Source organism: Podarcis vaucheri (assembly GCF_965113315.1).
Source record: "Podarcis vaucheri genome assembly, chromosome: 9".
In the NCBI taxonomy this organism is placed as follows: domain Eukaryota; kingdom Metazoa; phylum Chordata; class Lepidosauria; order Squamata; family Lacertidae; genus Podarcis; species Podarcis vaucheri.
Window position 1 is genome coordinate 40,471,884 of NC_138767.1, and position 13,680 is coordinate 40,485,563.

A 13,680-nucleotide genomic window follows, 5' to 3' on the forward strand; every position below is an offset into this window, starting at 1 on the left:
CCCTGTGAAATCTGATGACATCACAGAAGCACGTGAGCACTCACATTATAAGGGATTGTCCCAAGGGAGAGATGTGTAAACAGGTGGTAAAAATTTGTATCTGTGTCACTAGGCAGTTAAAGAAAGGCACAGTTATTGAGTCTAGTGGGGAAGGAGGAGCTTGGCAAAACTCCTGTTAACCCAGTATGAAAGATCAGCCAGGACTCACCCTGCTTACTGTCCAATTTCATAATACTCTATACTGATGCTTTCTAAAATGGCTGAAATAGATATGGCTACAACAGCCCACCCAACATCTGAACCAGAACTGGCACATACAGTCAGAATAAATTTCAGACAAACACAAAGCAAGAGGAAAACACACAACTCTATAATCTTTAAACAGATTATATAGAGATCCGGTAATTAAAGGCAGATCAGCAAGCATCATTAGTCACAATGTAAATGCTTCTGTCAAATGAGAGTGTGTGTTTTAAGTTGAATCAAAACTCCTCCTGAGTGACAAGCTGAATCCTTGCCTTCTAGTTCTTGCAGTTTTTGTATTGCAAGCAAGACTCGAGCAGTCGTTTGCTTCCAGACAGCTTTTACTGCCGGAAAGTTGATCAAAATGCATGGCAGACTCAAACTAGCACTCACTCAGCACAGAAGGCTGGAGTAATCCTATGACTCATAGGAGGAATATTTTTCTCTCAGACAGTTTGTCAGCTTAGGGAATAAGCTCACACACAAGGCAACCCTTGAACGGAACTTGCTTATATCCAGTGCCAAGTGCAATCGTCTCCAAAATCCTAACCCTTATCCAGTCCCATTCAGTTCAAAGCAAGTTTGTCAGGAGATTCAATTTTCTTACTGCATACATTATACACATATTCCTAAGAGCTTGATGAGATGTTCAGTCTGGTAGAAAGCCTACATATTTAACAAGTACACCGATGTGGATCTGTCTACTACTGCTGCCATTTTAAATTTCATACACACACTTGCATGCAAGTCAAAGATGTCAGGAGATGTTTGGGGAGAATACTCGGGATGTATCGGAAATAACACCCTGGACCCACAGCAACACTAACATGCCTAGTGTCCATTCAGTCGAAGGAGAGATTTCAGCAGGAGCTCAGAGCAATTACCAGCAGTGTGCAGGCAGAACCAATTGGAAGGGGGGCCATTTGGTCCAGGGCCTTGAGATCAAAGGGGGCCTCACATTTAGACACCCAATGCGTCCCATAAGGCTGTAACTATCATATGTAATGTATAAAAAGCTGTTATTGTTGAAGCAGAGGCAAAAGTATGTGAACAGCTCAGTGAAATTAAAAGCATTTGGTGAAATTTTAGCAATATAAGCTAAACTTCAGAAAGTAGGTATCACTTTTCACTAGCGAAATGTGCTATTTTTCAGTGGTTTGGGGAAGTGTGGGATTTTCTCACTGCTGAAAATACTGGGAGCCAAATTACTTACTGTGAGCAGAGCAAAACCAGAGCTCCTTTTATTTTTTATATTCACTGAATATGCTAGAGGTCTTGGTGGAACAGCAACCTAGTCCAAAGGATACCAAACTATATACATACATTAAAGCCTTATAACTTTAACCCTTATTTAGATCTGTGTTTCACCATACAATGCCTTATTCATACCTGCTTCAGCTACATGTACAACACTGAATTTATTGCCTTTGCTGCATATTGTTTGTTTGTTTTATGCGCAGGCTCTAATTATTTTATTTTTATTTTTATTTTTGGGGGCTTGTTACAGATAATGTAGCCTGGTGGAAATTTAGAATACATACTTCAAAATCCCCCTAAGGATTAATGCAACACAAACTAACCAAAGAATAATAATAATATTTCATTACTGAAGTATGACTTTATTTTAATGCAATTTCCCCTCCACAATGCTTCCGCTAACAAGTTGGCAGGGAGTGTGGATCTTGCATTTTGAAGGTGTCCCAGTACCTATGCCATTTATTTAATGAGCACGCTTGGGCACTCTTAACTTGAAAGACTGCTCATTAGATTTATGCATCCTCCCCATTAGCAATCTGTTTGTATTCCTGATGTCAGCTTAAAACACCAACGGAAACTAGATGTCTCAGGTGAATTTAGATTAGCTGGACTCCCAGTAAATCAAAAGAAAAGAAATAGTGTTTGTAGAACAATACCCCGCCCCCTCCCCAAGACCTAAATGTAGAGAGAATGGATGGCAGGGAGTCATTATTGGACCAAAAACATTGATAGTACTCAATGGGTTGGCTCAATTGGCTCAGTGGGTTGGTACCATCTTCAGAATAAGCACCTGTTACTTTCTGCTCAAGTATACAGGCTTCCAGAATAGGCCTGGTGTCCAAGTGTCAGAAAGACACATTAGACAGAAAGAGATGAGGAAGAAAAAAAACACAGGAGAAAAGGCTAACATTAGTCAAAGCTGAGTACTCAGCAGAATGAAAGGAATCTAAGGTTAGGCTAGGCAGTCTCATTTATTTCCACTGCTAAAAAGAAGCCCTGGAGCCAGCATATATGTTACACGAAAGGGCTTGTTCATATAGTAGGCTTATGACAGATACATGCATGATTAAATTCCAGAAAAGTGTCACAGTTTCTTTCTAGTATTTAGAGTGCATTAACGTACGTTTATGGTAGAATAATGGATCAAATGTCATAAAGCCATATGGTGCTGTTCTTTTCTATGAATTTCTCCCCCTTTAAGCTACAAGGGTGGTCCAAAGGTCATGCATCCAAGAGAAGGTTAACAAAAAATTTAAAACTGCTTGGCGTGCGACTTTTCAATGTTACAGACAGCGATACTCCACGGAATATAGCCACAAGCTGAAGAATAATGTGGAAAAAGCCCTACTGGCCCAGCTCTTAAGATTGATTGAGCTGGTACATTAGGATGAGATGCACCAACTGGGCTCACAGAGCACATACTTTAATGCCAGCATTCCAGAGAGAGCAGTGTTGTAGGCAAATACACTGAAAAAATTACAATACAGGAATGTTTTTAAGACAAAAAGGGTTTTGAGGCTACAATAACTAGCTATATATTTCAATTTACTATGATGCTGATGGATGCATGCCAAAAAAAAAAAGCAGGTATAGTTTCAGAGACCCTCTTGTGTACATTATCTGAGCAGAAACAGCCAAGCGTGTTGAACTCATTTTGTACGTAAGAAAAATCTATGAGAACTGACAGCTGGCTAATATGACATTTTTAGGAGTGTTTTCTGAAGCACTGAATCTTTTGATGTTTCTTGGTTTACTTGAATGTTCAGTCAATAGACCTACCAATAAGGTGAAACTGTGCTGAGGCTGAATCCCATAACATTCAACAAGCTTTGCTCTCTTCGCACTGGGGAGGTCAGGAAGCCTCTCCCGAAGCCAATCAATATTCACCACTTGCCGGTCGCTTGTGTGAGCAGGCGGAGATTTAGAATCACGAAGAATCAATGGAGGAAGGTTCGGCTCCGGCATAAACCTGGGAGAAAACAAAGGGAGGCTCCTCTGCTGTCCTTTTCACTTCAACCCTTGAGCCGCATCCCAGCCACCTGTCATGAAGTTGCTCCTTCTCCGAACAATTATGGGACTTAACGTAAGGAAACCAAATGGAGTCCACAGCTGAGTGCAAGTCCTCTCAGCAGCAACAGATAAGCTCCTGTGCCGAGGTGCATAGCCTCAAGCGGCCTTTCTTTTTTGATGATCCGCCACTGGCTGTCAACAGCCAGCAACGGGGAGAAGGAATAAATTTAAGCCATTTTACGCCCAAAAAACACAAACAAAATGCAGATGTCGCTTATCGTCCTCGGTGCCAAACAGGACCTGTGATTTCAGACCAACTGGGAGTACAATCTGGCAAAGGGGAAAAGGAAGAGTGACAGCCAGATGCTAGCAGTGTTCCACGCAGGTTGCAACCTCCCTCGTATTAGTCAGAGGAGTTTCAATGAAAGGAGGAAACCGCGCTAAAAGCCAAGTTGCCATCTTCAGTGGGGTGCCATGGCAAATAAATCTGAGTGACAACATCAAATGACAAGGGCTGCGCCGAAGAAGGGGCTGATTCAAGCCACCACAAAAACATGGCGATTAAAGAGCCAACTCCTGCCTTGCACGAACAAATGATGGATTTGCAAACACAATTAAAGTGTTGCCATGTCTCTTTGCAAACAGCTGAGATGCATTCCTTGAAGACGTTAGACTTAAGCTACACCCACTGCTTTCAAATCCAGATTTCAATAAACAAAAGCACAGTTTAAAAAGCAAATTTCACTATAGGTTTTGAATTGATTTATCCATGCTTTGTTTCTCCCCGTTTTTATTTTATTTTAAATAAAACATTCAAGTTCATCAGTTGTAGCAGTGAAACAGGCTGAGGCTAGCAGATGTGGAAAGAACTAATGAAATAGCCACAGCCCTCTCCTCACACAGTATCCTGCGATATAGGAAAATGAGGTCTAAAGAGGTTAGCACTGCATTAGCTACAGTGTTCAACTGCATTAGCTGTGGAAAAATCAAAACTCTATTGAAAAAAGTACACCCACTTTTATCCATGTAGCAAGGATATTATGATCAAATGATGATGGACAACTGGAAGTGCTATTTATGCAGCTTTGAACATACCTGGAAGTGGGCTTTTAACAAATTTCAGCTGGTAATAAAAATTTGTAGCACAGAATACTAAGGAGGTGGCAGCTATTTCAAATATTTGAAGGGCTGTCAGAAAACAACAAATCAGATTTATTTTCTGTTGCTCCAGAGGGTAGGAGCAAAACCCATTGGTTCAAAGTAAAAGAAAAAGAAAGATTTTTTTAAAAAGAAAAAAATTATTTAAAGAGTAAACATTAGAAAGAACTTCATGATGGTATGAGCAATCCGACAGTAGAACAGACCAGCTTGGAGTGTGATATATTCTCAACTCACTTTTACTCAGTAGACCCATAGGTCATGGCTAACTTAGTTCCATTAATTTCAATGGGTTTACTTTCGGGAATACAACTCTGTCTTCTAGCAGCCAGGGATAGATTGCAAAGTCCTGACTGATGACCAGCAAACAAGAATGAATGTTATTTTTAGCAGTGGTCTGTCTTGGGATCATTTATAGAAAATTTTCTGGTTTGCCTTTCAGCCCTCTGGGCCCTCCAAGCTTGTTTACATTTATAGTAACAAAACACTATAGTCTTGGTACAATAAAAATGAGAACAGTAAAACAGTTAGAGCATGGTGCTGATAACATCAAGGTTGTGAGTTCATACGGGCCACCTGCCTGTTGGACTAGATGACCCTTGGGTTTCCTTCCAACCCTACAGTTCTATGGTTCCAAAGAAAACCGACAATAAAAATCCACCAGAAGCCTGCAGAAGCCAACATATCTTGACTAAAGGCCATTACTGAATAGGCCAGTTGACCCTGTCTTGGGAGAAGGAGGGTTGCTGCTATAGAGAAGGCCCTCTCTCATGCTACCTGCTAGTCTCAATGTGATTTGGCAGTGGAACATGGCAGCATTACAAATTATAAACTTCACTGTTAAAATATTAATAAATGCATCAGAGCAATACCCTCCCTCCCCGCACCCGATGTAAGCCAAACCGGAGGGCAGCAGGTGACTAATTCTGTTCAGCTTCCTCTCAACTCCGAGGAATCACTCTGTGAGGTAATTACCATCACCAATGACTTGTCAGGTCTGAGGAAGCCAAAAGGGAATCACAACTTGCAGGTGCTCAACGAAGAGCTTCCTTCAGAAACAATCTAAAGATAATTACCGATAGTCTTGTTTTCCTTCTTTGTCTCTCATTGCTATGGTGCGCCTAAAAAAAATAAGGACAAGAAGTTAGGTTGGTTGACTGGTGCCGACAGTGAGGAATCCCCTCCTGCCGCCAACCTAGCTGACTGCTCCTTGACAAGTCGGGTTCACTGACATTTTAAGCTTCAAATTCGTCTTTGCAGCTTCATGGTTACCTGATGTCAGGTGTGGGGGCAGGTGGCCATGGCTTGGAAAAACAGCCTGCTGGATCTAATTTGGCCATGGGTTCCTCATGGCCACCCTAACAGATAGTTTGGCATATTTACTGTGCTCTTAGCAATTTAAATGCTTATCTCCTGAACAGGCAGCGCTGTTTAGGGAAGCTTTTCATGTTTAATAGACTATTGTATTTTAATATTTTGTTGGAAGCTGCCCAGAGTGGCTGGGGAAACCCAGCCAGATGGGCGGGGTATAAATTATTATTATTATTATTATTATTATTATTATTATTATTATTATTCTGCCGACTTCAGCGTCTTTACATGGGAATCTTCCCACTCACAGAGGCATAATCACACAATTATCTCAGTATGTAACAGGTAGCAGGGGGCGGGGGGAAGAAACCTAGGCGCTTTGGTGGTTGTATGCCAAGTCCACCCTCTGTAGAATTTGACTTTCAGCATTTAAACACAAAAAGGAGAATGTGTAGAAAACCAAAACTACAAATATGGCAGAAAGTCAGATTGCTACAGGCAAGAACCATCACACAGAATTTCAAAGTACTTTCCTCATAGCTACCACATGTCCAGTGGCTGTATGAACAGGCCATGGGTCCATAATTCAAAATAATTTTGTTTAGGAACTGAGCATCAGATATGTTCAGGGTGGCTCTGTGGCTAATAATGTTGCCTTCCTCTCAGTTGAGATTTTTTTGGGGGTGGGGGTGGGTATGTCCTTCCAATATGTAACAAACAATCCCCACCAACGGTAGAATGAAAAACGTACCCATGTTTAAAGTCAAAGGCTCTGGTTTCATTCAAAATAGTTCCTCCATTCTCCAGCTCTTCAATTTGCCTTTGTATTTCATAGTCTGAACAAAACAAATAAATTAAGCTTAGTTCTGATGCACCTTTGCCTATTTAAAATTTTCAAACCGGGGGGAAGGGGGGAGACACACACTTTAAAACGCTTATCAATGCCAAAGTAAGCCTAACAGAAATATTAGAGAATCACAAATAAACTGAATTGCTTTCTGACATTTAATTTATACCGTTTTTGGAAGGCATAAATTTTCAACACATTCCAAAACACCCTGAAGACATACAGCTGAAACAGTCATTCCGCTCTCATACAGAATAAGACTGACTGCACACTTTTATCTCCACCTTTATTCAAAAGGGCCTTTGTTGGACTAATTTCTTTTAGAGATCAAGAGCAAGTTCTGTGTTTTTTGACTCACCCCGAGATGCAAAAATAACCCGCATATACAGAAATATAATAAATCTGCCTTACTCCAAGTGAAACCACTGGTCCACCTGGCAGTTACAATCCAGGATTAAACTACAGTCCTTCTGGTTCTCCCTGGAGATGCCACAGACTGACCTTTATGTATGCAAAGCATGCGCTCTACCACTCAGCTACAGCCCTTCCTCTAACATATAGTGGCACTCATAAATCTTGACTGAGTCCTAGAAGACATGCTTCCGCACCTGGCCTGGGACTGACTCCAGCTACAAAAGCTTAGGCTGCTGAACAGACTCTTGGGCTGAGGTATTGTTTAGGGGTTTTTGTTGTGTGTGGGGGGGGGTTGTTGCTGTTATATTACTATTTTTGAGTCTTTGTTTCAGATCTTACTATGATTTATGTGGAAACTGAGCAATTTGGTGGTGTACTTTTTGATGTTTTATTGATTGTTTATGACTATTTTTGTTACGTTTTGTGATTATGGTTTCCCCCCCATGTTGTAAGTGGCCTTGAGCATGGTTGTATCTATGGAAAGGCAGCATACGAACAAAATGATGTACAGTGGAACCTCAGGTTGCGTATGTAATCCGTGACGGAGACACCAGCAGCATTCTTAACCTGCAGCTACGTCTCTGCGCATGCTCGTGATGCGATTTGGCGCATCTGCGCATGCGCGAGCAGCAAAACCCAGAAGTAACCCTTTCCAGTACTTCCGGGTTTCCTTCAGTCCACAACCTGAAAACACGTAACCCGAAGCATTTGTAACCCAAGATACCACTGTATGTATATCCCTGCATTGTAGGGGTTTTGACTAGACAATATTTGGGCTCCCTCCCAACTCTATGATTCTATGTAAATGTTTCCTTTCTCTATTCTGAGCCCAATAATTCTCTTGCATAGAAACACAGCAACATCCATGTGACACTCACATTGTAGATACACATTCTCTGTGGATCACACACTCCCCCCCCCAACTGCGTCTCTTGTGTCATCTAAGAGAATGTGGCTGTGCTACTATGGAACTAAAACTGTCATGGGCTAAACAGCAAGCCATTACATTTTGCTTTCTTTGTTGCAGAGGAGGCCCCGCTAACAAAAACCCACCAATCAATTGCCAGCCAAGAAATTATACTTTCCCTGTATTATAACACCACATTTCATGCATGTGCGCACACCTAATGGGCTAACATGCAATATAAGGTAATAACTTAAAACAAGGAAAACAGAATTAAGAAGAACAAATTAAACCAGCATGCTTGCATTTCAGCCAATTAAGTACCGTTTAAGTAGTTTGCAGGCACCTGGTCCTATTGATTACAGAAGTGACGGTACAAGCAGCCATTCCAAACAAGAAAGGCAGCAAAGAAGTTATATTCCTGGTCAAGGTCTCCTCCCCCAAAGGCTCATTCCAATCACTGTATTTCTAGACCATCTGTGGCCAGGGGCAAAAGCTACACCCCAGTCACACAAAAGCCAAAGGTTTCTACACACAGAGACCGCTATTAACGCAAAACATTATTACAGTTCACAATGATGGATTTCAGCTAGGCTAAAAACATCAAAACAATGCATGCAACTTGGAGGTAGCAGGTTTGTATATATTATTAGCATAACCTGCCCAGTAACAGAAACTGATGTGGTTTTTTTCTGGCATGGGATTCCAAACTCCCTGCCCAGATCTTCATTTGGGAGGAAGCGCTTCACTTACCTATGGCCTTGGCAAGAAATCGGGCACTGTTGATATTCTTCACTTCAGTCCTCACTCCAAGATGTTCTCCAGGGCGATGCACGGATACATTGGCATCTACTCTCAGTTGACCCTCTAAAGCGATATCAGCAGTAGAATGAGATTTCATCAAATGGAATTAATCCGACATTATCTGCAATTGGTTTGTACAGGGCTTCCAGTAAAAAGTTTGGGACAGGGACATGGATTAGCTGTCCCTGAAGAGAATCAAAGGGCCATTTCTTCCTTCATGCCTGCATCCTTCTACACCTGAAGATCTAACAAGAAGGGATTGACAGTTCTGTCAGAGGCAACACACACACACACTGGAATCTCTTCTAGAGATTTGTCCCAAGTCGACATTTCTTATCTGTGAAACAAGTACATGGACATTCCTCTCAAGATAGCAGATGCATACATCTTAAGACACAGAAGCAATTGAGAGAATACCCAACCATTTCAGAAATCAAATGGAATGATGCTCTTACATCATTTCCAAGCTTCTAGACTCATTTTGAATAGACTTCAAGTCATTGCTTCAGAGCTATATGGGATTTGTGCAGCCATAGCCTATTTTTTTAATATAAAAAATAGAGGACATGCCCCCCATTAAGGTTTTGTAGCTCAGATACAAATTCCTGGCAAGACTGCATAGCACAGAGAACTGCGGCACAACATTTGGAATCTACTGTGCAAACTTTGTGCAATGCGACACCTCCTTTAATCAGACTTTGTTTCTTGAGGTTTTAACCAAACTAATAGTTGTACATGAAGGTCCTTTGATGATCCTCTCTAGGAAGAGAAGAGAAATCTGACCAAAGTCCCTAACGGCAAGCAGTGAAACCACAAAACGTCAAGACAGAATATGGCTTTTGTCTAGTATGAAACTATCATTTGAGGAGTTCACATGGCTCTGTCACAAAGCCAATTACTGCTCAGGGCAGATTTACTGAAGTGTCCTTGAAAATTTACGCCTCAAGGACAGGTGTCAGAAACCTGTTTTTGCCTTCCCTGCAAGGATCTGTAATCTTTGCCACAAATACAATTTCAAAGCCTTCCCAGCTGCCAAAAAGTGTCATACATATAGCCCTGTAGAAAGTGATGCAGAGGGCAATCTCCTGCAAAAGAGAAAGCTGGGGTAGAAACACCACAACAAGCCTTTTCGAGTTATTATTCTTTGCTTTTCCACATCCTTTTAAAAACAGGTATCTAACAGTCGGGCAACCAATATAACACCCTCCCCAATAAATGCCATCCTGCTAAATGACACAGAACACACACTTTTGCATCTTCCTTCTTATCAACACTTAAGTTAATGCCCTTTAAAGTGAAGCAAATATTGGATATTTACACAAAGCAGTAAACAGCACTGGAATTGCATTTGTAAAGGATAAAAACTGATTGTCCAGCCAGAGCTAAGTCTTCTCAAGGGCACTTTCCAAAAACACGAGTGCTCCCATTCTAAATTTTTGTGAAGAACACTAGGCAGGAAAGTGCTGGAGGACAGCACCCTTCCTTTTAAGGCGTTCTCACAAAGCACATGCACATGGATGCAGTGTGTTTTTTTCTTTAAAAATGTTTAGGGGGTACTCTCATTTTGACTCAAGAAAATCACCATTTTATACTTCAAACTGGGGGAAAATAAATACAGTAAATGGAAAAAAGTACAAATATTCACAAAATGTTTAGGGGCATGCGTACCCCCAGGGGGGGAAAAAACTGCATGGATGCAAGGAAATCTCATTGCCAGAATGATGGATGACTGCATGCTGCTGGCTTAGTTGTGGGTATGGATCTGTTTCCCCTCTGATCAACAGCTTCTGGCATACTTCACACATGGCAATTTTTATATTATAGTAAAGTATGAATACTGTAAGTGTGAAGTATGAAATTGCATGAATACAACAAACTTGTGTTTGCAAGCACGTCTATCAAACAAGCACATTTGTCAGAGAGCTAGACTGCTTAATAAACTGATTGGCTCAATAAATTGATTGGCTAATTTATGAATAAAGGAAGATATGAAGTTTCACCTAGCTCAGTATTGTCCACTCAACATAGTTTCAGGCAGACCTATCTGGAGATGTTCATGAGCCAACACATACACGAGTTCCTTGGTAGGCTTGTTAATGTAAAAAGGGTTCCCTCAAGACAGAAGGCCTGAACATCACTGACTGAAGCCATTGGACCTCTTGCTTATATTGAGAGCTATATACACAACCAAATCTGTGGTTGTGTATGTATTGCACAAGTGCAGGAACCCAAACTCAGCACCAACCAAGCAAACAAAAAAATCTGCATCTTGTCCTTGAGACACATTTCATACTCCTATGATTCTACAAAATATCTATATGTAAGTAAAGATAAAGGTAAAGGGACCCCTGACCGTTAGGTCCAGTCGCGGGGTTGCGGTGCTCATCTTGCTTTATTGGCCGAGGGAACTGGTGTACAGCTTCCAGGTCATGTGTCCAGCATGACTAAGCCGCTTCTGGCAAACCAGAGCAGTGCACGAAAACGCCGTTTACCTTTTCGCCGGAGTGGTACCTATTTATCTACTTGCACTTCGTGCTTTCGAACTGCTAGGTTGGCAAGAGCTATATGTAAGTACATTTCCCCAAATCCTGAGGACTAGAAATATTTCTCTTTAAAAAAAAGGCAAATATTGTCAGATATTCTATGCCCAGGACCAAATTCCACAGGGCAATAATGAAACTGTAGAGTAACTGAAACTCTGCCTGCATTCCCTAAGACTTGAAATTGTATTTGTATTGAGTGGAAGTGAATCTCTACTACCTGTTCCCTTGGCCCACAGCTCATTTGTGGTTCTGCTATGTCCTTTATCACAATGCTCTTTCTGGATTAAGTGTCCATTAAGCAATTGCATGTTCTTAGACTCCTAGCTACAGATGAACTACTTATTGCTTACCCTTTGACAGGTCATACCTTCACTTTCATTTTTAGTTGACTTCAAAGTCCCACTCTTGTAGGTAGCAACCATGTGCTCAATCTACTCCTGGAGACTCTCCTAGACCCAAGGGCACGGCATGGCAATCAGACAGCTAGCATCTCCCCCCAAATGCCTTCACCTTTCCTGATTATCTTGCAATGAAGTCATGTACCTGATCTAGGCACACTGCAGGTACTTGCTACTGAAAGGATGGATGTTGAATTCAGCCTTTGTCTCCACACTCAATTGGAAGATAGATAAGGCAGGAAGGGGCAAACTTATCCTCAATGAGAAATAGCTCAGATAATACAAAAGTAGCCTCTGTATCACTGGCTGAAAAATGAATGTGGCTGAATCTGATAAGACTGCAGGAAAAAAATACCACTAGCAGACAGAGGAGCAAATGGTGCAAGCCCCACAAGAATTTCACAGCTAAAAATCCACCATTGGAAAAAAGGGATGCAAATTAATGTGCATTCCCTGAAAATTATATCTTAAGGAATATGCTCCGTGTCAAGGCTTATGGGTGCTTGGTACTTCAGTGAAGTGTTGAAAATAAAAAAAGAAGCCATCACAAAGAATACCTAAAAAGACGCCTTGGGCACCATTCAATACCAAAGCAGGAAACAAATGGAAACAAATAAATAATAAAAAAGGATAAAAATCAATGAAACCTCTTCGAGGTTAAGGCTGCTTTCCTGAAAAAGTTCTTAGAAGCAACTGACACCATCAGCAACAGGAACTATTGCAACTGTAAGCAGAGGAATTGGTGTTGGGGAAGGCAGCAGACAGCAATGGAAACCTCAAGTAAACTGACAAGGAGTGGCAGACGCCATCATCCACTCCATGCCCCACTGAGGGTTTATTTGGAAGGCAGCTGGCCTATTTAAGTGGCTACAATTTTTCTTTGCTGATGATTTCTGAAGAGGAGGGGCAGAAATAAGCAACGCTGCTGACCACTGTTCAGAAGCACAGAGCCCACAGCAGACAGTGTGTTTCCTCCTAAATAATTATTGCTGCTTTCAGCAACTGTGAGGCTGCATGCTAAGACGAGAGTATGAAGGAAAAGGGGAGGTGCCAAGATGCACACAATATAATGAGGAATTGAGTGTGAGAGATGTTGATGCCTATTCATGAGCTCCACTATAGTAGTTTGTGGGGACCTTGATCTAGAATTAATTCTGAGGTGCTGGACGAATCCTAATATGAAATTGGCATATGTATACATACACATACAGTGGTGCCTCGCAAGACGAAAATAATTCGTTCCGCGAGTCTTTATGTCTTGCAATGTTTTTCGTCTTGCGAAGCACGGTCTGTCGCAACTGCACCTCTTCAAGCGGCTTAAAAAAAAAAAGCGCAAGACGTTTTCGTCTTGCGAAGCAAGCCCATAGGGAAATTCGTCTAGTGAAGCAACGCAAAACCGAAAAACCCTTTCGTCTAGCGAGTTTTTCGTCTTGCGGGGCACCACTGTATACCCTGCCATGTTAAGTGTTTGATATCAAACATCCACTGCTACCCGCATCGCTTGATCCTCCCTCCAAACTCCTCCCAGGATTGCTCCCACATAGCTGAGGTGAGCCCTGAGATTAATAGTCGGGTTGCAACTGCAGTTCTTCCAAAGATTCTGCATCACAGCATCACTTGGAAGGAAGGCAAGCAGACAAGGGGAGGGGGGAGGGAGAAGCAGCACAGAAGCCATCAGTCATTCCCTTCCTGCTAAGATTTATTATGTAAAATTTAGAAAGGCCTAGGAGTACAAAAGAATCTGAGCTGAAGATGAGGCAGCTGGGCCCCTCTCAGGCACCAGAGGCGCAA

At 41.7% G+C, this 13,680-nt stretch overlaps 1 protein-coding gene across 6 annotated transcripts in view; it reads right to left on the bottom strand.

Annotated features, from left to right (window-relative positions):
* Positions 1–13,680, bottom strand: part of GATB (glutamyl-tRNA amidotransferase subunit B) — a 57,662-nt gene that overhangs the window by 28,736 nt on the left and 15,246 nt on the right. For all 6 annotated transcript variants that reach the window (XR_014223385.1, XR_014223386.1, XR_014223387.1 and 3 more), the window contains 4 exons: positions 8,898–9,011; positions 6,731–6,815; positions 5,745–5,789; positions 3,280–3,469 (listed from right to left, as the gene is read on the bottom strand). Coding sequence is in view for 2 of the 6 variants with exons in the window: in XM_082237689.1 (XP_082093815.1) it covers positions 3,280–3,469; positions 5,745–5,789; positions 6,731–6,815; positions 8,898–9,011 (434 nt within the window). In the remaining 4 variants the exon portion in view is untranslated. The remainder of the gene's footprint in view (positions 1–3,279; positions 3,470–5,744; positions 5,790–6,730; positions 6,816–8,897; positions 9,012–13,680) is intronic.